Source organism: Myotis nattereri, assembly GCF_964212035.1.
Source record: "Myotis nattereri genome assembly, chromosome: 1".
Taxonomy (NCBI): domain Eukaryota; kingdom Metazoa; phylum Chordata; class Mammalia; order Chiroptera; family Vespertilionidae; genus Myotis; species Myotis nattereri.
The window spans coordinates 38,488,819-38,508,985 of record NC_138075.1 but is presented as its reverse complement, the minus strand read 5'-3'; the positions used below and the strand labels follow the sequence as shown (position 1 = coordinate 38,508,985).

Sequence of the window (20,167 nt, the reverse complement as noted above, 5' to 3'; positions counted from 1 at the left end):
TACAATGAGCCCTGCAAAGCTGCCCTGGCCAGGGAACCACTGAATTCCACAGTTTCTTCACTTCAAATCAGATGGTATGCAGCTCCACACTGTGTGTGCGTTATGGACATTTTAAAAGACCAGTAATTATGGAAAAATTTAGTTAAGTACAAAAATATAGAAATAGTATGATAGTCCCCCACTTAGCCATTACCCAGTTTCAGGGCCATTTTTGTTTGATCTATACACCCAACCATTTCTTCTCTCCCATATTGTTTTGAAGGAAATCTCAGACATATAATTTAATCTAAAAAGATTTTAGGATGTATATCTTAAGAGATGAGAACTTAAAAATTTAGACATACATGTATACATACACAGATAATAATTTTTACATTGTATCTGTTTGATTTAGGGTCCACATAATTAAAGACTCTTTTGATGTATAGGCTCCCCTCAATCTCTGTCTTTCTGTTTCTCTTAGAATTTGTTTGACAAAACTAGCCTTATTTTTTTCTATAGTTTCTCCCTAATCTAGATTTTGCTGTTTTGTGTCCCTTAGGTATTCAACTTTTCTCTCTCTTGTGTTTCCTGCATATTGGTAGCTGATTAAGGATTGACCAGATTAGTATTGATTTTTTTAAAGTGCCTTTCCACCCCCATCAGGAGCATGTAATGTGTGGTTGTGTTTCAGTTTTGGGATGCTAGCAGCTACTGATGATCAATGCCTAGATCTGTTAATTCACTAAAAGTTGGAAAATTGTAGTATCTATTTCTGTCATTCCATCCCCTTTTTTAAAAAATCAAACTGATCAGGAAGCCCTAACCGGTTTGGCTCAGTGGATAGAGCGTCAGCCTGCGTACTGAAAGGTCCCAGGTTCGATTCTGGTCAAGGGCATGTACCTTGGTTGCTGGCACATCCCCAGTAGGGTGTGTGCAGGAGGCAGCTGATCGATGTTTCTCTCTCATTGATGTTTCTGGCTCTCTATCCCTCTCCCTTCCTCTCTGTAAAAAATCAATAAAATATATTTTTTTAAAAAACTGATCAGGAAATAAATTTTATTTAAGTCATTTAATGGCTTTAAGTTATTTTATTTTGAATTAGTATTCTTTCTCTATGGCTTTGTAGCAGTAATGAAAATATAGTGCTTGATTTGGTGTTGATGTGCAATATACTATATTAAGTAGTTGGTTACTGCAGAATGATTCCAGACCATACAGTCCATCTAGTTAGGAAGTTGTCATAGAGTGCTTACTGATGGTTATTTCCCAGCTAGAAATACGAATTAGGGATAGATATATACTCTAATTAGTATGTAACTTCTCTATTTGTATAATATTATAAAGTACTGTTTTAAAGTATTACCCGCTTATGTAAATTATTTTTAAAATGAGCTATGTGTTTGATTTTCTAAAAATCCGTTCTAGGCTTGATTTGGCATTGGGAGTAATAAAGTCTAAAATATGTCTCTTTAATATAGTTAGCTTTGGTGTTACTTATAGAAGACCTGAGTTTCAAAATTGTACAGATTTTTGGTAAAGTTATAGAAGAGGCTTGGAAAATAATTTGATTTTTTTTTTCAGTTTTCTAATTTACAGTATGTTCTATTGCATAACTTCTGCCTTTTACATTTGGTCTGGTGCCCACTTTGTGTCTTTGAGGACCTTCCAGATAGTTCTCTATTAATATTTCTAATATGATAATATTTTTATTTTTGGAAATAATTTATTTGTTTTTGGGGAAAAAAACCCATTCACCTCGTAGATATTTCATTTAAAGCAAACAACTGAAGCTGGAGTACTATAAAGTGTTCTAAAGCCTAGGGTTTGACCAGCTGGGGTGAGCTCAATAAGATTGTCTGTGGTGGGGTTAATAGGGGAGATTTTCTTCAACAGACCAGATAACTCACTTCTTTCCCCTCATATTCTTACTACTCCCTTTCTTCTTTACTTTCTTCAGATCTTGTTCAAGCTCAATGTGCTCTTTAGTAAAAGCTAGTAAGTATAGTTGAATATAATCTTCAGGTACATCTGCAGTGGAATAAACCTAGTTTTTGCTTTTCTTTGGGGGATTTTGAGAGTCTGCCTTCCAGATGAACTTAGACCTGTGATCATTTTAAATGGACATAGAAGGGAAATTAAAGTGTTAGATCAGGAAATAAAACACAAAAATTTCAGCATTTTGCCAAATGAATCTTTAGGAAGTTTTTGTTTTTGTGTGTGTGTGTTTTTGTGTGTGTGTGTGTGTTGTTTTTTTAGCAAGTTATCTTTTAGGTAACTCTTTAGAAAATGATGTTATAATACATCTCTTAAATGAATAGCAGTTTTGCTGTAACCGGTTTGGCTCAGTGGATAGAGCATCGGCCTGCGGACTGAAGGGTCCCGGGTTCGATTCCGGTCAAGGGCATGTTTCTTGGTTGCAGGCACATCCCCAGTAGGGGGTATGCAGGAGGCAGCTGATCAGTGTTTCTCTCTCATGGATGTTTCTAACTCTATCCCTCTTCCTTCCTCTCTGTAAAAAAAATCAATAAAATATGTTTTTTAAAAAATGAATAGCAGTTTTGTTTTCTGAGCCTTCACCTTGTTAATACAAGCTGGGCAAAAGTAGGTTTACAGTTGTTCATATAGAAAATAATACAATAATTAAGAAATAAGAATAAGAATAAACTCTGTTTCATATACTCACAACTGCAAGCCTACTTTTGCCCACCCTGTACTTTGTTAGACCCAACTCAAGGCTAGAGTGATCCAGTTGAGGTGCTAGTACAGTAGAAATAAATGTTACATTCTTGCCTTGTTGATTCAGATTGCTTCATGTAGAATAACATCATTTACTCCAATTCAGCAAACAGTTTTTTGAGTGAGACTTTGGGGCAATAGCAGTAAACCAGGCAGACAAGGGGTCCTTATCTTTGAGAGCTTACATATCGCTGAAATTATCCACAGAATTCCCGAGGTGGAATAGTGAGTGGAATTCCACATAAGGTTCTGTTTTGACCAGCTGTCCAGAGCTGCTTTTTGAGGAAAATCAGAGACTACTCTTGAGTAGAGAGAGTAGAATACAAGCCGAGTCTTAAAATTTTACAGCACAACATTATCTTTGTTGGCTTTGAGTTTGGTATGTAGAAAGTAATGGTTCTTTTTTTCAGTAAATAAGAAACCTACTAGTAATTTCTACCTATTGATATTTTCTCTTTTTATTCTGAGATTTTGTGCTAAATTGCAGGTTTTTCTTAGTTTAGATTTTCTGAAATAATGCTTACTTCTCTTTCTCTCTTTATTGTTGGTAGGATTAAAATTTATTCCGATATTATTTGATTAATCATTAGCTACTTCCAGATCTTTGGGAAGTAGCTAAATGTAAACATGGTTACTACATGTATTCTTATTTTCATTTGTTTGTTTTTTGTTTTGTTTTCCTTTATTTTTCAAGATAATCTCAATTTCAAGTATTTTGTTCTATTTTGTGGACAGTTGGTTTTTTTGAGTTTTCAAATCTGTTTTTATTTTACGAATGAAGAGTCACATTCTGCTTAAAAGTCCAAGAAGCATTTTTCCAAGATACTGAGTTGCTTGTCAGGTTAAAGAGACACAATGAAGGAAGACCACCCAGAGGCTCAGAGATAACTTGAAATTTCTGACACTTAGTTTTTAATTTAGATAATAAATGGTCCTTTAGGTCAGTGCCCTTTAACCCGAGTCCCTGGATTCTGATGAGCTTAGGGAGGTGGTTTATGAATCTCCTGCAATGATAATGCCAAACTTTGTAGATATGTAGATGCATGTCCTTTTCTCAGGAGAGCCTCATTTGTTTTCATCAGAATTTCAAAGGGCTTGGCAACTGCAAAAAAGGTTAATAACCAGTGTTTTATGTATAAATGGGATTTTAATGAATAGGGATAACAATTTTTCCCCTTCCAGACATATTTTGCAGAAAGTTAGGAGATTGTCCAGATGTTTATTATTATTGCAATAGTGAGCTCTTGAATTATTTGAAGTGTTCTCTTGAGCCAGCTTGGATTATATAGAAGTCAAATCAAAATAGCTTTATTTTTTTTATGTGATCTTCAAACATCACACTTTAACCTGTGAGTTCTTGTATTTACCCCATTGTTATGGGCTGAATTGTGTGCTCTTCCCTGCTTCATGTATTGAAGGCCTAACTCCTAGGTACCTTGGAATGCGACTGAATTTGAACAGAGAGAGGGTGGGCCCTAATTTAATCTAACTGGTGCCCTTGGTAGAAGAGACAATTTGAACACAAAAGATAGATACAAGGGGCATGCAAGAACAGAGGGAAAAAGTGAGGCTACAGTGCAAAGGCAGCCACATGCAAGCCCAGGAAAAAGACCTCAGAAAAGAAACAAAACTTGATGACACTTTGATCATGGACTTTTAGTTTCCATAACTGTGAGAAGAAACTTTCCTGTTCTTCAAGCCACCCTCGCAAAGTAATACACTCAGGATAAAGTAGCAGTTGGGTGACAATAAAGAGTATAGCAAGGTAACTTAACTATTTTTTTTGTCCCCCAGTACTGGGTCATATAATAAAATGTGTATAGCTTTACATAATCTAGTATCTGAAAGAGATGGTTTGACCCATGAAATTTAGACCCATGAAATTAATTCCTATTCTTATTGGTCTTCTTTATTGATTTATTTGTTATTTTACAGTTTCCCATTTGCCTGTGGTTATATTTTGTCTTCTAGTCTCTAGTATTTCTCATTCTATGGGACTGATTTTTATAAATAAGTCTATTATAAATCAATAGCAGAACAGTGTCTCTGTGTATTCTCCCATGTGTGTTCTGTACAGTCATTCCAGCCCAGTCTGGTTCTGTGGTACTGTCATCTGTCCTCACACCTCTTCCAGACTGTCAATTTTTGACATTACAAGCATCCCTTGGAGATATTGTGGGTTTGGTTCCAAACAACTGCAATAAAGCGAGTATCATAATAAAGCGAGTTGTAATCAAATGGTGGGGGAGGGGCTTGCCTTCAATTTGTAAGAAGCATAATAAAGCAAAGCGCAATAAAACGAGATATGCCTGTATATTTAGTTTTTGAAGTTTCTCTTTGCTAAAAATAAATTGGAATGTTTCTAGTGATGTCTGCTTCTGTTGCTAACTTGATTCAATAAACTGGAAACTTTCAGATTTGAAAATGAATGAAAAGCTAAGGGATGAATGTATATTTGTCAAGTTCACCACGAGGGCAGGAATTCCAGTTTTGTTCATGCTGAAGCCCCAGGATCTAGCACAGTCAGTACCTGACACTCAGCAAGATATTAAATATTTGATAAACACTACGTTAATTTTAAATACGGTATCATTTAAGGCATCCAAAATTGAGCACATAGCCCAAATTCTGCTTCCTGTCACATTGAGGTTCCTCAGTCTTCTTTTATGATATTAAGGATTACCTTGCTAAGGAGTACCCTCTCCCTTTTCCTCATCTGCTTCCTTCATTGCATAGTAGTTAAGAGATGGCCTTTGGCTCCTACCACATGTCCATTCAGGCGCCTTGATGTGCTTGCTGTGTGATCCTGGCAAGTTCCTCAACTTCCCTCTGCTTTGGTTTCTTCATGTACAGTTGGAGATAGAGTATGCACTTCTTAAGTTGTTTTTTGGGGGAGGATATAAGCTTAGAACAGTGCCTGGCACATGGTAAGCATCTTAGAGCTATTAAAGCTGTTATTCTAGTGTGGAAATAGCTATTCTGTTCTCACTTGTTTGTATCTGGTATCTTTTATCTCTAGTTCTACATTGGTTTCTTTCCCTAGGTATAAGACAATTCTCTTTAAAGAACAAAACCTTTGCCATAAAACTGACATGATTTTCTTGGTGGTAGCCATGTAAGTTAGCAGTATGCTTTTGGGAGTGCTTGGGCAAGATATATCCAGTCATAAAAATACTTAACACTATGACTCAGGAATTCCCCTTCTGAGAAACTTCTAAGGATATACCCTTAAATACATAAGAGATTACATCCATGAAGATGTTACATTATAGTATCCAGCGTTGGAGAGAATGGTTTAATAAGTTTTGGCATTTACACTTCTATGGTCGGTGGGTTTGAAAACCATGTAATCACATGTAAAATACTTGTTATGAAAAGTACAGCATTGTATGTACAATATGATTATAACCATGTTAAGTAAATACATACATCTAGGAATTTCCAGAGGTTAAGATTTATAAGGGCTCTCTTAAACCCATGACTTCTTTTTAGATTCTAGTTTTATGCAAAACCGGTTCTAAAGGCCCAAAGTTTACCCTGAATTGAGATTTCTTTATATCTTGTTATAATTATATCTTTCCTATTTGGCTTTAGAAATCCCAGATTTAGTCAGATTCTACAGAATGGGATGGCTGTGGGGTAAAAGATGGAGATAAACCTTCTGTGTACTAATGGAGTAGTTTTTTGTCCAATAACTTGACACCTTGGGCTTCTTAGTGCCTAATTAGTTTTCTGCAATATAGATTTTCTCACATTTATCCCTTGTATATACTACTTTTTTAACTCTAATATTCAAATTGGCTTTGATAAATTCTAAAAACAGGTGCCAAAGCAACAATTTTTTTGTCTTGTTTTCTGTTGACACTTCATTTCTTTTCAAGTGGTAATTCTTAACAAAGTGTACACCTTGACCAGCCAGTACATGGACTGCTACTTCAGTCTTGGCTCAACAGATGCTAGAGGAATGTGGTTAAAGGAAGATTAATTAATTACTGAACAGCTGGGTGCAGTCAGGACTGTGGTTTAGGTTTTATTTCTTTGGTAAACATCGTGAGTCCTATCTCTGAAGTAATTCTCCCACCCCATCCACCCCCACCCAGGTTTGCTGACAAAAGTCTTAACTTGTCCAATCTTTTGTGTGCATTGATACTGCGAGCAAACTGTTTTGCTTGGTGCCTTCATATTTGTTAACCTGAATTTTGACTTTTTTATCTCCTTTTTTTCTTTGATAAGCCAGTTAAAATTCAGGTACGTATAATGGTGCTAATGAGCTAGGCCAGGGGCCCTCAAACTTTTTAAACAGGGGGCCAATTCACTGTCCCTCAGACCGTTGGAGGGCCGGACTGTAGTTTAAAAAAAAAAAAACTATGAACAAATTCCTGTGCACACTGCACATATCTTATTTTGAAGTAAAAAAAACAAAACGGGAACAAATACAATATTTGTATTTGCATGTGGCCCGGGGGCCTTAGTTTGAGGACCCCTGAGCTAGGCTATACCCAGTTAGGTATTTGGCTTAAGATCTAGGCACCTGCCCTGGCCAGTTGGTTAGAGCATCATCCCCATACACCAAGGTTGTAGGTTTGATCCCCGGTCAGGGCACATAACAAAGATCAACCAATGAATGCATATATTCTCTCTCTTCCTTTCTTCCCCTCTTTTTCCCTCCCTCCCTTTCTCTCTCTAAAAATCAAATAAATAAAAAAAGACTGAGGCATCCAACCCCAGGGGTGTGTGTGTATGTTGGCAGACAAGCAGTGTGGTACTGCATTGACACTGTAGAGTTAGTAGCTGTTCTCTTATGTTTCATGTCAATCTTTATTTGGCACCTAATGGATGTTTGAACTGTGTTCATAGCTAGTATTAGAATCTTTAACATTTATTCCCTGGGAGAGATGACCTCTTTATGTCCAAGTTACATTTTGGTCAAATAGGGCATATGTTAAAGCTCTCATCAGTTCTTTGAAAGTACTGCATGTCATGTACAAGTGATGTAAAAAATTGCTATTGCCTTAAATATATATAAATTTGCATAAAATATATATGGAAGACTGATTGGTTTCAAAGTTGAAAGAAGCATCAGCTCACTCAAGGAAGTAACAGTTTTTTATGTGAAAGAATAAAGTTTTTATTTTCCTTTGTTTTCTGTAAGAAATTATCAGGAATGCGGAATATCTCAAAATCTGTGGAGGCAGAATTTTCTTAGTAATAATATACTTCTCAAAATATATTAATGATTTTGGGGGTTCTAAACTTTTTTTATTGGGTTTCATTTGGATTTTGATGTTCATTTTAGTCAGGGTTGCCAAATTGTAGATGTCTCATCTGCTTAGGTAGCAATAAATTGTGATGTGCCAGATTTTTTAGAGCATTTGGCATTATGTCACAGGAACAGTAGGAAAAACTTTGTAAACTACTGGGTTAACATAGATAAACATGGTAAATTGAACCAAAATGAAATACTTCACTATGTCTCTGTTCTCCAGCTGTTTGTTTAATAATTTGTAACAGCCTGAACAAGTGTTCTTTCCTTCAGGCCCTCCTCCTTTTTCCCTAATCCAAGAAAAGGGGAGTGGGGAGACCCATGTAAACTAGTATAATATCCCTAATTCAGTATTTTGCAGTACCATTAATTGTATTGAGTATCACTTCTGTTGTGATCACAATAGAATAACAAAGTAGTGGCTACCATTCCCAACTTGTAATATTCTTTTTCAGTGTGTTTTATATACTTTGTTGCCCATCAAGCTTATCATAACTTTTATTTTTTAGAAGTTAGCTTTGTTTGGTCTTTAATCATGATATAGAATCTATACGTATTATAGATAACCATGCAGCAGGTATGTGCTGCACTTCAATACCATTGTGAATTCTAAGAATGATGAAAGCTGTGAGCATTGAGTTCTTTAAAACCTTGCATGTATGTTTCCAAAGGCCATTCTCTGTATTACTCAGTATCTATTAACAGACAATAAAGGATTTTCCCATTAAATTGTGTACTACTAACCATCCGGACCTCCTGAGGCAAAGTTCAGAATTCCCATGAAATATCAGCTTTAGAGAATATTCCTTAAAAAGAAGAGGAAAAAAAAGTGAGCTAACTCCCTGAAAAAATTCAGCCCCCAGTATTTTGGAACTCAGTTTGATAAATACCATCTTTTCTGACTTAGGCTGTATTTTGCTGTTTTGTTAAGGTGCTTTGTTGGGGTTGGATGCATTCTGTCAGTGCTTAGAGGCCTATGGAGGGAAGTCTTTTCTAATTCCTCTGCCTGTATTCACACCCTCCTGGTTTTGGCACTTTTTTCTACTTTACTAGCTGTAGAAGCAGTTTCTACCTACTTTTACATAAGTATGTATGGCTTCCTATGTGATTATGATATGTCTGCTTTAATTCACAGTTCTGTGTAGAGGTTTTACATGGCACTTAAAAAATTGATCCAATTTAAGAAAAATTGACCCAACTTGAAAGATAAAGGCTCTTCTAAGAGATGCTATCAGAGTTATTTAATTTTAATAAGTTTTATTTGTGTCGTAATCAAATATAAGATTTTATATGCTGTTTTGTGGTGATTTTTTTGTTTTTTGGGTTTTTGGGGGTTTTTTTGGTAGCAAGGAAAATATAGATCCAGGAGATTCTTATCTTATTCATATCTTAATTCCACCACTAACTAGCTGTGGGGCTTCAAAAGTCGTTTTAGTTCTGTTATTCACTTCATTTGCAAAAGCCAGGATTTTATTATATGTACATGTTGCTGGAGTTGCTCATCATTTCTGTAATGGTTCAGTGAAGAAGGCAGTCATATAAGATGTCCTCTAGCAGCTTTTACATTTGTAAAGAAATGGTGGATTTATTTACTGTATGCTTTTCCCCTTTCTAAAGGTATCATGGGAAGGGTCTTTCAGGGACTGTTCTGTTTTTATTACTCTGACATTTTGTAAATAAAGAGCAACTGCTAATGCTAATAAATGATGACTCCTTTTTTTTTTGGAATTAGCCGTCCTGTACTTTTAATGTAATAGAAAGAAACAGAAAGTGCCTTATCTTCTAAACTGTTTTGATAGGCAAGGCACCATAGACTATGAGTCACAAATTAGAATGCAGGCATCTATCTGCCTTTCATGTTAGGCTTCCTGTTAGCTCAAAGAAATTCTGTCTTTTCCATTGCTTGTTGATCAGGTTCATCCCTTCTCTTAAGGCTCTGGGATTTATCCAAGCATTTTCCCTAAGCAAAGTTAAATTCTCTCCCATGTCTTCATGTTGGGATTGTATACTATTTTAGTTAAAGAGTTTTTCCAGCTTTTTTGAGTTGAGATCAGAAGTTACAGACTAAAAGGAATGCTGGAATTATTTGAAAGCAGGATTTTGGAGGAAAAGTGTTCAAGTACTAATTAATTCATTGTTGTTTCTCACATTATTCTTGGAAAGGATTTAAGGTGATAGGTGCAGACAAAGACTTTCTCCACCCCCAAGTTTTGTGAAAGAGTTGCTAAGGTTCACTTTCTCACCTTCTAGTCACTCTTCCACCAAGAACTCTGGCTCTGTCCTACTCACAATACAGGGCCTCACAGCAGGGTTACCAGGGATCTCCTTCCCTAGCTAACTGGACACGGTTCTTTATTTGATCTTGCTGTAGGATCTAAAAGTGTCTGCGCCTCCCTTTTATGCACATTTTTCCCCTGATTATAACGGTGATATACCACTATTGTGAAATTTTTGGAAAAAGACATCTGTAATTTCTATCCAGAAAACCTTTTCCTCATTTAAATGTTTCTATGACAAATGTCTTATTCCTTTCTTCCTATTCTCTTGTGTTAATCTCCTTACTAGGTAGCAACAACTAAAAATCATTCCAAAAAGGCAGCTTCTGCTTCCCTCTGCTCCAGGTCTGCTCAGCTACCTTTGTTACCATCTCACTAAAAGGTACCGCTCTCCATCTAGTTGCTGAAGCCGTAAGACGAGGACTCAACCTTTGCTCCTCTCCTTCAATCTCCATTTATAATAAGTGGCTAAAATCCTGCCTGTTCTTTCTTACTAATTCATTTACTTGTCCTTTTTCCACTCATGACACCTTAGCTTGGACTCCGGCTATTTCTCACCTACCTCAGTTTTCCAAAAGCACTGTCTACTTTGAACCTCTTAGGAATTTATTTATCTCCCTTCAGCGCTTATTTAGCTTTGAAAATCAGGGCTTCTTTGACCTCTTTCTATACCCTCAAAACTAAACTTGGTGCTGAGAGTCCCCTCTCCTCTTCTCACACACTCCTCCCTTCTCTGTATGCCACCATTTAGCCCGCCCCCCCCCCCCCAAGTATCCCAACACCCATTCTACCCTTATAACACATAATCACATTCTGTTGTAATCGCCTATTATCTGTTTCCTTAAAGGCAGCTTTTAGATCTTAGTCATGATTGTACAGTAGTATCCACCCCAGAATGTTTAGTAAATTTTTCATAATAAATGGATAGAAGGAAATGGGTGGCCGTTAATATGAAAAAATTTTAAAGATGTTATGTTAGTTTTATGGTTCTGGATGCCTTAAAATTTGTATCTTAAAGTGATATGATTGGCCTTTGTTCACCTGTTCCCGTGGTAATGGTTCTGTGGACGAGCTTCCAGAGTGTGAAGTATGATAGTAGGGCAAAGCAGGAGGGGAGCTGATAGGCTGGGAGCTGATCTTATAGGCTGGCTGGAGTGGGCTCCACCACCTGGTATGCAGGGAAGGGTAGGCTTTCCTGTGGTAACAGCAGTGTAGCAGAGATGAGATGGCTGTTTAAGTTAGGGCAGTTGTGCTAGGGATGAAGAAGAGGGAGCATATCAGTGACTTCGTGATTGGATGTGGGGTCAGGGTGGAGGAATCGAAGTGACTCAACTTTCTGGACTGGGTACTTGATGTAATCATTAACTAGTTTTGTTAGTTTTTAAGATTATTTTTGATATCCAGGTGAGTATGTCTGCTAGGCAGGCAATAGGATATGAGAGCACATCAGTGGAGAGTCATCAGTTTGTGGTCTTTAAAACTAGAAGAGATCACTTAGATATATGGCTTTCGTGACAATGGTCTAGTCTAGAAAAACAAAACTCTGAGTAACACTGAGTAAGGGCAGGAGAAGAAGAGATCTGGGAAAAAGCAATGTCAAAGAAGCTGAAGGGTTGAAGTTGAAGAGGAAATTTGGTGATAGGCCATAATTTTTTTTCAGCTTTAAAGAGAATAACAAGAAAAAGGGTCTGTCTTTACCTGACTGTCAGGATGAATGCTTCAGTATAGACGATCTGCTTGGCTTTTTGTTGGGCAGTTCCACCTTACCCCTATTGAAGCAGTCCAGCACCCCAGCCCAAACCTGGAACCCATGGCACTCTTACACCAGATCTAACGCATGACCTTTGAAGTTCCATTCAAGTTAATCTAAGGTTAAAAACAGATTCTGGACCCAATCCCAGAAATTCTGACTCAGTGGACCCAGGGATCTTATATTTTATAAGGACATATCTGAGTGTCTCAGGAACAGTCTTGTGTAGGTAGGTGCTATATCTCTGCAATTTATTTAATTGCAAGAGAGCAGGACTTTATTATAGAGAACTTTAAAAATACAATTATGATAAAGAGATTGGCAACCATGGAAACCTGGCTGGAGCTTTCTGCAGTGTCTGAGGGAGTGAGGTGGGGGTGGGAAAAGCGCCACCATCTGATGTAATCTATTAGAGATGCAAAGTTTTTTCTAAGTCTTGCCAGGACAGGGTCTTAAAGGCTTGCAAAGGAGAGGAGAGGTTAATATCCTAGGCAATCTTCAGCCAGTTGGGAACTCAAGCCTAAATGTCCTGTCTTCTTCAGGGGACCTACGGTCACCCTGATTGCATCACATGGTTTTGTTAGCTTTTCTCCTTCCATATTGTACCTTTCCTTCCCTCCTTTCTGTTCCCTGGGATCATCTTCTATTTAATCTGCTATAAAACCTTATCTATTAGTAATGTGTCATTTGAGCTGACTTTACCGGTTAATGAGTGCAAACAGAATCTTTGTTTCTTCTTAATGTCCCTGTCTATCAATTTAGCACCTAAAATAATGTGTGGGGGAGGAAGGCAAAGAGAGAACATATTGTGCGATGCAGAATGGTACACACATTGCTCGAGTTTAAATTTATCCACAGACATTCTGTAATAAGATCATTATGTGAGAATTTATTGGATTTTTTAGCAAACTCTATGTCTTTCATTTTATTTAGGAGTTGAAGGGATATGGGGGAAAAAAACCCAAAAATTTTGACACAAATAGCTCTAGATGTGCCTCTTTTTTTCATTTATCATTTATTAATTTACCTATTTATTCATATATCTTCATCTTATTCTTTTTTTAATTAAATCTTTATTGTTCAGATTATTACATTAGTTACTCTTTTTTCCCACCATAACTCCCCTCCACCCAGTTCCCACCCCACCCTCCGCCCTCACTCCCCACCCACTGTCCTCATCCATAGGTGCACGATTATTGTCCAATCTCTTCCCTCACCCCACACCCCTTCCCCCCCCCCCGCCCCCCAAGAATAGTCCATTCCCTTTCTATGTCCCTGATTCTATTACAATCGCCAGTTCATACTGTTCATCGGGTTATTTATTCCCTTGATTTTTAGATTCACTTGTTAATAGATGTGTATTTGTTGTTCATAATTTGTATCTTTACCTTTTTCTTCTTCTTCCTCTTCTTAAAGGATACCTTTCAGCATTTCATATAATACTGGTTTGATGGTGATGAACTCCTTTAGCTTTTTCTTATCTGTGAAGCTCTTTATCTGGCCTTCACTTCTGAATGATAGTTTTGCTGGATAAAGTAGTCTTGGTTGTAGGTTCTTAGTATTCATCACTTTGAATATTTCTTGCCATTCCCTTCTGGCCTGCAAAGTTTCTGTTGAGAAATCAGCTGACAGTCGTATGGGTATTCCCTTGTAGGTAACTGAGTTTCTTTCTCTTGCTGTTTTTAAGATTCTCTCTTTGTCTTTTGCTCTTGGCATTTTAATTATGATGTGCCTTGGTGTGGTCCTCTTTGGATTACTTTTGTTTGGGGTTCTCTGTGCTTCCTGGACTTGTAAGTCTATTTCTTTGACCAGGTGGGGGAAGTTTTCTGTCATTATTTCTTCAAATAGGTTTTCAATATCTTGCTGTCTCTCATCTTCTGGCACCCCTATAATTCTGATGTTGGTACGCTTGAAGCTGTCCCAGAGGCTCCTTACACTATCTTTGTATTTTTGGATTCTTTTTTCATTTTGCTTTTCTGGTTGGGTGTTTTTTGTTTCTTCGTATTTCAAATCTTTGACTTGATTCTTGCGATCCTCTGGTCTGTTGTTGGAAGTCTGTATAATGTTCTTTATTTCAGTCAGTGCATGCTTAATTTCTAGTTGGTCCTTTATCCCAACATCAAGGGTCTCATTAGATTTCTTGAGGATCTCACTACATTTATCGGCGGTCTCACCAGTCTTCTTGAAGATCTCACTACATTTATCGGCGGTCTCACCAGTCTTTTCGAGGGCCTTATTAAGTTTATTGGCAGCTTCTAGACAGTTCTTTAAAGACCTTAAAAGTGTGGTTTTGAACTCTATATCCAGCAGTTTGCTTTCCTCTGATTCTGTTGTTTGTGTCCTGTTTCTTTGTCTCGGCATTTTTTTATGCTTCGCTGTGTCGATAGAGTTCCTTTCTGTGCTAAGTGTCCCAATTACCTGAGGTAGACACTCTTGGTGCACCCCCTTGTGGGCTTTGTGCACAGTCTTGTTGTAACTAAGCCTTGATTGTTGTAGTTATCACTGTGAGGAATTGACCTCCAGGCCAGTTGGCTGTGAGAATCAGCTGTGTCTGCAGTGGGAGAACTTCTGTGCTGGAGACACCCCTCTGGAGCTAGACTTGCTTCAATAAGATCAGAAAAAAAGATCTATTTCAGGGATATCTTTTAAAAGATACCTGGTGTGCCTTAAATGCAAGATTTCTGTTTACTTAGCTGGAAGATACTCATATCCACATTTCTTCTTTTAACTTTGACTGGACTCTAGGAATTAAAAGTTGAAATGAAAGGTAAACTTGTTCTGGATGATCACTTTCACTCTTGATTATTAAAGCTGATACCTGAAAGCAGTTACCACAGAGGCTGCCACACTGCAGGTATTCACTCAAGTAAGGTTATGGGGTGAATGAGAGGAATATGCTGAATTGCCCAGTATGTATGTCTTAGACTGGTGTCCCCATGAGTGAGAGTAGATGAAAGTCCATGTTCTTAGACTGCTCCTGCCTCACTCCACCAACCTGAGACTACAGATGTTTATTTTGGTCTGTAGGTTTATTTTGTAGGAGACCAGGCATCCCTACAGAACACTTTCTTGTATAGCAGTGGGCTATTTTGACATTTAAATGATGAGATCTTTGGAGAGATAATCTGGTATTCTGACCTCTCAGTTAATATTTCAATGCAGAATCAGAGTAAGTGACTTGTCCAAGGTAAAAATCATCCTGTGTGGTTAATTAGTGATATGGCAAGGACTAGAACTCAGATCTCTGCATGTAATCATCTTTTTGTCTGATTTTAAAAATGGCTCCCATCTCTACCCAGGTTAGAGAACAAAACAAGGCACTTTTTTTTAATTGATTCCAAATGGCTTGTAGAATTAAGAATTAGAGGTTCTGGATTTGACTTACAATACTCACAGAAAAATTGGCAGTGAGGAGATTATACAAATAGGTTATTTAGAAAATCAAGACTAATAGATGGGCAAAGTACATAAGCAAACAAGTGAAAAGTTATAAACATATGGATATTCAACAGTGTGGGAATAGCATAATAATTTTGATAACAGTATAATAATTTTGATAAACTTTTGCAATCAATAAAATGCTAGTTACAAATGACTTTGAAATAGTGTTAATCTACTAGGAATTCTGGATGAGTTCCTTTTCTAGTTTCCTTTCCTATACTGCCTTCTACCTACTGGAATATATTCTGTAGATTCAGATTTCTTTCTTTTAAGCACTAGTTTTATGTATAGAATATTGACTAAATGTCAGTTTTCTGAAATTCTCTCAGTCTGTCCACTGAGTCTAAAATTCACCAACTTATTTTCTGGCCTATACACCATGGAAAATGGTTAGTTTGCTTTTGTTATTCTTGATCTCTATATTAAAATCTAGCTGAAATGAGAGTTGGTAAAGATTTAGTGAACTGATAGAAAACATTTCTATTATTTGCTAGAACCATCTGAGTGTAAGTAAAAAAAAAAAAAATTCCTAGAAACAAAATGAGTATCGTAATCAAATGTGTATTTCTTTTCCGTAGAGCCTCTGTTATGCACCTAAAACCATATTGGAATCTGCAGAAGAAAGCACAACCTCTTCAAATTAGCAAGGAAACACTGAGAACTTCCATGAGCCACCAAGAGACTATACATGATGAAAAATGCGAAGCTAGCTACATGAAATCAAGTGTCTTTCCTTCCACATCTCCTGGTAAAGCATCATCTCGAAAGCCTTTTGGGGTCCTTTCTCCAAATGTTCTGTGCAGCATGAGTGGGAAGAGTCCTGTAGAGAGCAGCTTGAATGTTAAAACCAAGAAGAATGCACCATCTGCAACAATCCACCAGGGCGAAGAAGGGGAAGGGCCGCTTGATATTTGGGCTGTGGTGAAACCAGGAAATACCAAGGAGAAAATAGCATTCTTCGCAGCCCACCAGTGTAGCAATAGGATAGGATCTATGAAAATAAAAAGCTCCTGGGATATTGATGGGAGAGCTACTAAAAGAAGGAAAAAATCAGGGGATCTTAAAGAAGCCAAGATACAGTTAGAAAGGATGAGGGAAATCAACAGCAGGTGCTATGAGCCTGAGCCTTTTGCGTGTGGCATTGAGCACTGTTCTGTGCATTACGTGAGTGACAGTGGGGACAGTATCTGTGCTGGGAGGCCTCTGTCGGTCATACAGATGGTTGCCTTCCTGGAGCAAAGAGCCAGTGCTGCTCTGCTGGCCAGTTGTGCGAAAAACTGCACTAACTCACCTGCCGTGGGGAGGATTTCTGGGCAATCCAGAGGTGGGCCTCCAGCCTCTGAGCCCTTTTCTGCCCCAGGAGCTTGTGAAGAACCCACGGAAAGGGGAAATCCTGAGGTTGGTGAAGCCCAGAGTGAGCCAGTCCGCGTCCTCGACATGGTAGCCCGGCTGGAGTCTGAGTGTCTGAAGCGGCAGAGCCAGAGTGAGCCTGGGAGCCTCTCAAGGAATAACAGCTTCCGTCGAAATGTAGGCCGCGTGTTGCTTGCAAACGGCACTCAGGCTGATGAAGGCAAAACAAACAAAGGTGCTTTGGAGGCCCCTGTGTCTGTGGACTGTGGCCTGTCAAGAGCTGGCCATTGTTCTCTTGAGGGGAAGCAGGCCTGGGATGGGGCTCCTCCAGGGTGTCCCTCATTGCCAGCAGGTGTGAGTTTCCACAGGGATAGTGCAGCAACAGAGCCAGATCAGCACACTGCTGTGAAAAACAGCAATAGGTATGATGTAGAAATGACAGAGGAACCTGAGCCACCTTTTCCTCCTCAGACCTGTCCCCAAGCCACTGAGTTGCCCACAGATGCTGTTGAAGAGCTGGTGCCACAAAATCCTGATCAGCGAAGAAAAGAATCTGTGTGCATTAGTATCGCTGTGTCTAAGGTGGAGAGAGACCAGCCTTCTAGTTTAAAGTCCTGTGGAGACCCACTTCCGGGGAGGCTGTTCTTTTTGCTGCCTGGTCAGCAGCAGTCAGACTGTTCCCAGTTGAATGAAAGCACAACCCAAGAGTCTCCAGAGGCCAGCCAGCCTGAAGATGGTGCTGAGGGTGGCAGTGCATCTGAGGAAAAAAGTGTTTCAGCTGATTCGCTCGTCCCAGCGCCAGCCCCTCCTGTGGAAAGTACAGTCCCGGTGCTCGAGGCCTCCAGTGGGAAGAAGCAGGTGTCCCATGACTTTCTGGAGACCAGATTTAAAATCCAGCAGCTCTTAGAACCTCAGCAGTACATGGCTTTCCTGCCCCACCACATTCTGGTGAAAATCTTCAGGCTCCTTCCCACCAAGAGTTTAGTGGCTCTTAAATGTACCTGCTGCTATTTCAAGTTCATCATTGAATACTACAACATCAGGCCAGCAGATTCTCGCTGGGTTCGAGACCCACGCTATAGAGAGGACCCTTGTAAGCAGTGCAAGAAAAAATATGTGAAAGGGGATGTGTCCCTGTGCCGGTGGCATCCCAAGCCCTATTGCCAGGCATTGCCTTATGGGCCAGGATACTGGATGTGCTGCCATCGTTCTCAGAAAGGCTTCCCTGGTTGTAAGCTGGGGCTTCATGACAATCACTGGGTCCCTGCTTGCCACAGCTTTAATCGGGCAATCCACAAGAAAGCAAAAGGGACTGAAACTGAAGAGGAATACTAAAGTCTATGTGAGAGGCGACCAAATGGCTGATTTTTAATACTGCAAAACACCACCTAGACTCACTGTTCAAGTGAGTGTTGCCTCTCAGAGCCATCACTCTAGGAGAATCTGTACCTGTTCCTTCAGGACTGCTGTTGGGCATTTTTTCATTTACAAGCTGTACAAGAAAACTGGTCTCATTGTTTTATAGTGGCGCCTCCCATTTGATCCAGGGTGGAAGCCCAGTTTGATTTAGTTGGCTGTGAATAATTATGCCTGTTTTCCCAAATCAAATCCATCCTCAGAGGACGAAGACTTGCCATCATCAAGGACGGACAGAAAAGTTCACTGCAGACTATGCAGGCAGTCCCCAAAAAGGGGTTTCAGAAATTTCTGAGCACTGGCAGGCACCATATTTGAAATAAGTGAGTAATGTCCTATGGAAAGAAGAGCAGCAGTCATGGATAAAAAGTATGCTTATGAAGGAGAAGTCAGGCACCTTACCTTAGGCCTTGTATGCTTGATCCTGTGAGATTGATGTTTGTGGATGGAGATGGATTTCATGCCCTGTGGTGTTTACAGTGTATATAATGGTTGTGTTTTCACAGGGCTGTGAAAGTGCACATTAAACCCGAGCGCCTTTACCTTAGATGAGTGCTTTTGGCCCCTCTGTACGTAACACTATTAAAACCCATTTGTATATAGTGGACAGCTGACGAAATATCACCACAATGCAGCTAGGATAGTGTTGCAGCTATAATTGTGTGTTTTTTTTATTGTTTCAAATTTGTATATCCTGTATAAAATATGAATGTTTTGAAAATAAACTATGAATGTTTCCTGTATAATATATGAATGTTTCTGATAAGAAATTATAAATAGTTAAGAGTACCTGTTGAAAAGATACCAAATAATGGTTTAACTGGACAACCTTAAAATTAGCATAGAGAACAATCCTATGTTATATTTTAGTGATTCAACAAGATTGAGAGATTATATAGTCAAATTATAACATTCTTGTCTACTTTATTCTGTCTGGTTACAAATTTTTTTTAATTTCAATAAAAACATGCATCTTAAATGGGACCTGAGTTGCAGATTTTTTCCCCTTCTTTTTGCAAGTAACAAAGAAGGATATTGTAAATTGAGTTGTAAGAATTAAAAACTTTTTGAATTGTTATGGGGAAGGGGAGAGATTTTTTTTCTGCTACTGAAGAGAGACCATCTATATATATAAAAACCCAGCAACTGTAACACTGTAACAACCAGAATGACCGGTCGCTATGACGTCCACTGCGGCCAGCGAACTGGTTCGATTAGGGGGTTGAGTCAGCTGGCCAACCTTCTGCAGCCCTTCCCCCTGGCTGGCCCCAACCCTTATCGGACTCTCCCACCCCGATGGAGGGCGGGGCGGCCGGACAACGCCCCCACAGCCCTTCCCCCTGACCGGCCCCACTCCCAATGGGCCCCCACCACCCCGATTGGCCCACGACTCCTCCCACCAGCCAGCTCTGCCCCCGATTGGCCCCCCCACTCCGATCAAGGGCAGGGCCAGCCAGCCAACCATCCATGGCTCCTCCCCCAGGCCACTGGCCCCCATCAGCCCCCACCACCCCATTCTGGGGTCTGGTTGGCCACCCTCCCACTTCTCCTCCTCCTTACAGGCCTGGCCCCGATTGGGGCCGGGCTGGCCAGACCCAACCTGTGCACAAATTCGTGCACTGGGCCTCTACTTTTAAACATAACAAGCTTACATTTTTGCAGCCCTTTAACACTTACTTTGAGTTTGTCATATGCCCAACAACCCCTGTATTTCCTGTTGGATGAGGTGTTATCTGACATTCTTACAACTTGTCTGGGCATAATTAGTCAATTGTTCAGAAGTCATTAAGATGTATTCAGGCCTATGATCATGTACTGCTTGTTGGGGCTGGGAGGTTTTGGGCCCCAGAAAGCTGCTATGGAGGATCTAAAAATTTGGTGGCTTGAAATCAATTACCCACCAAAAAAAACCCTTGCAACCTCTGTAAGCTCTGGGCTGTGGAGACGTAGTGG

General features: G+C 39.2%; 1 protein-coding gene across 1 annotated transcript in view; it reads left to right on the top strand.

Annotated features, from left to right (window-relative positions):
* Window positions 1–19,198, top strand: part of FBXO34 (F-box protein 34) — an 88,331-nt gene extending 69,133 nt beyond the window's left edge. The window contains exon 2 of the mRNA XM_081113738.1: window positions 16,027–19,198. Coding sequence (XP_080969864.1) covers window positions 16,037–18,133 — 2,097 coding nt within the window. The 5' untranslated portion in view covers window positions 16,027–16,036 and the 3' untranslated portion in view covers window positions 18,134–19,198. The remainder of the gene's footprint in view (window positions 1–16,026) is intronic.
* Window positions 19,199–20,167: the final 969 nt, after the last annotated feature.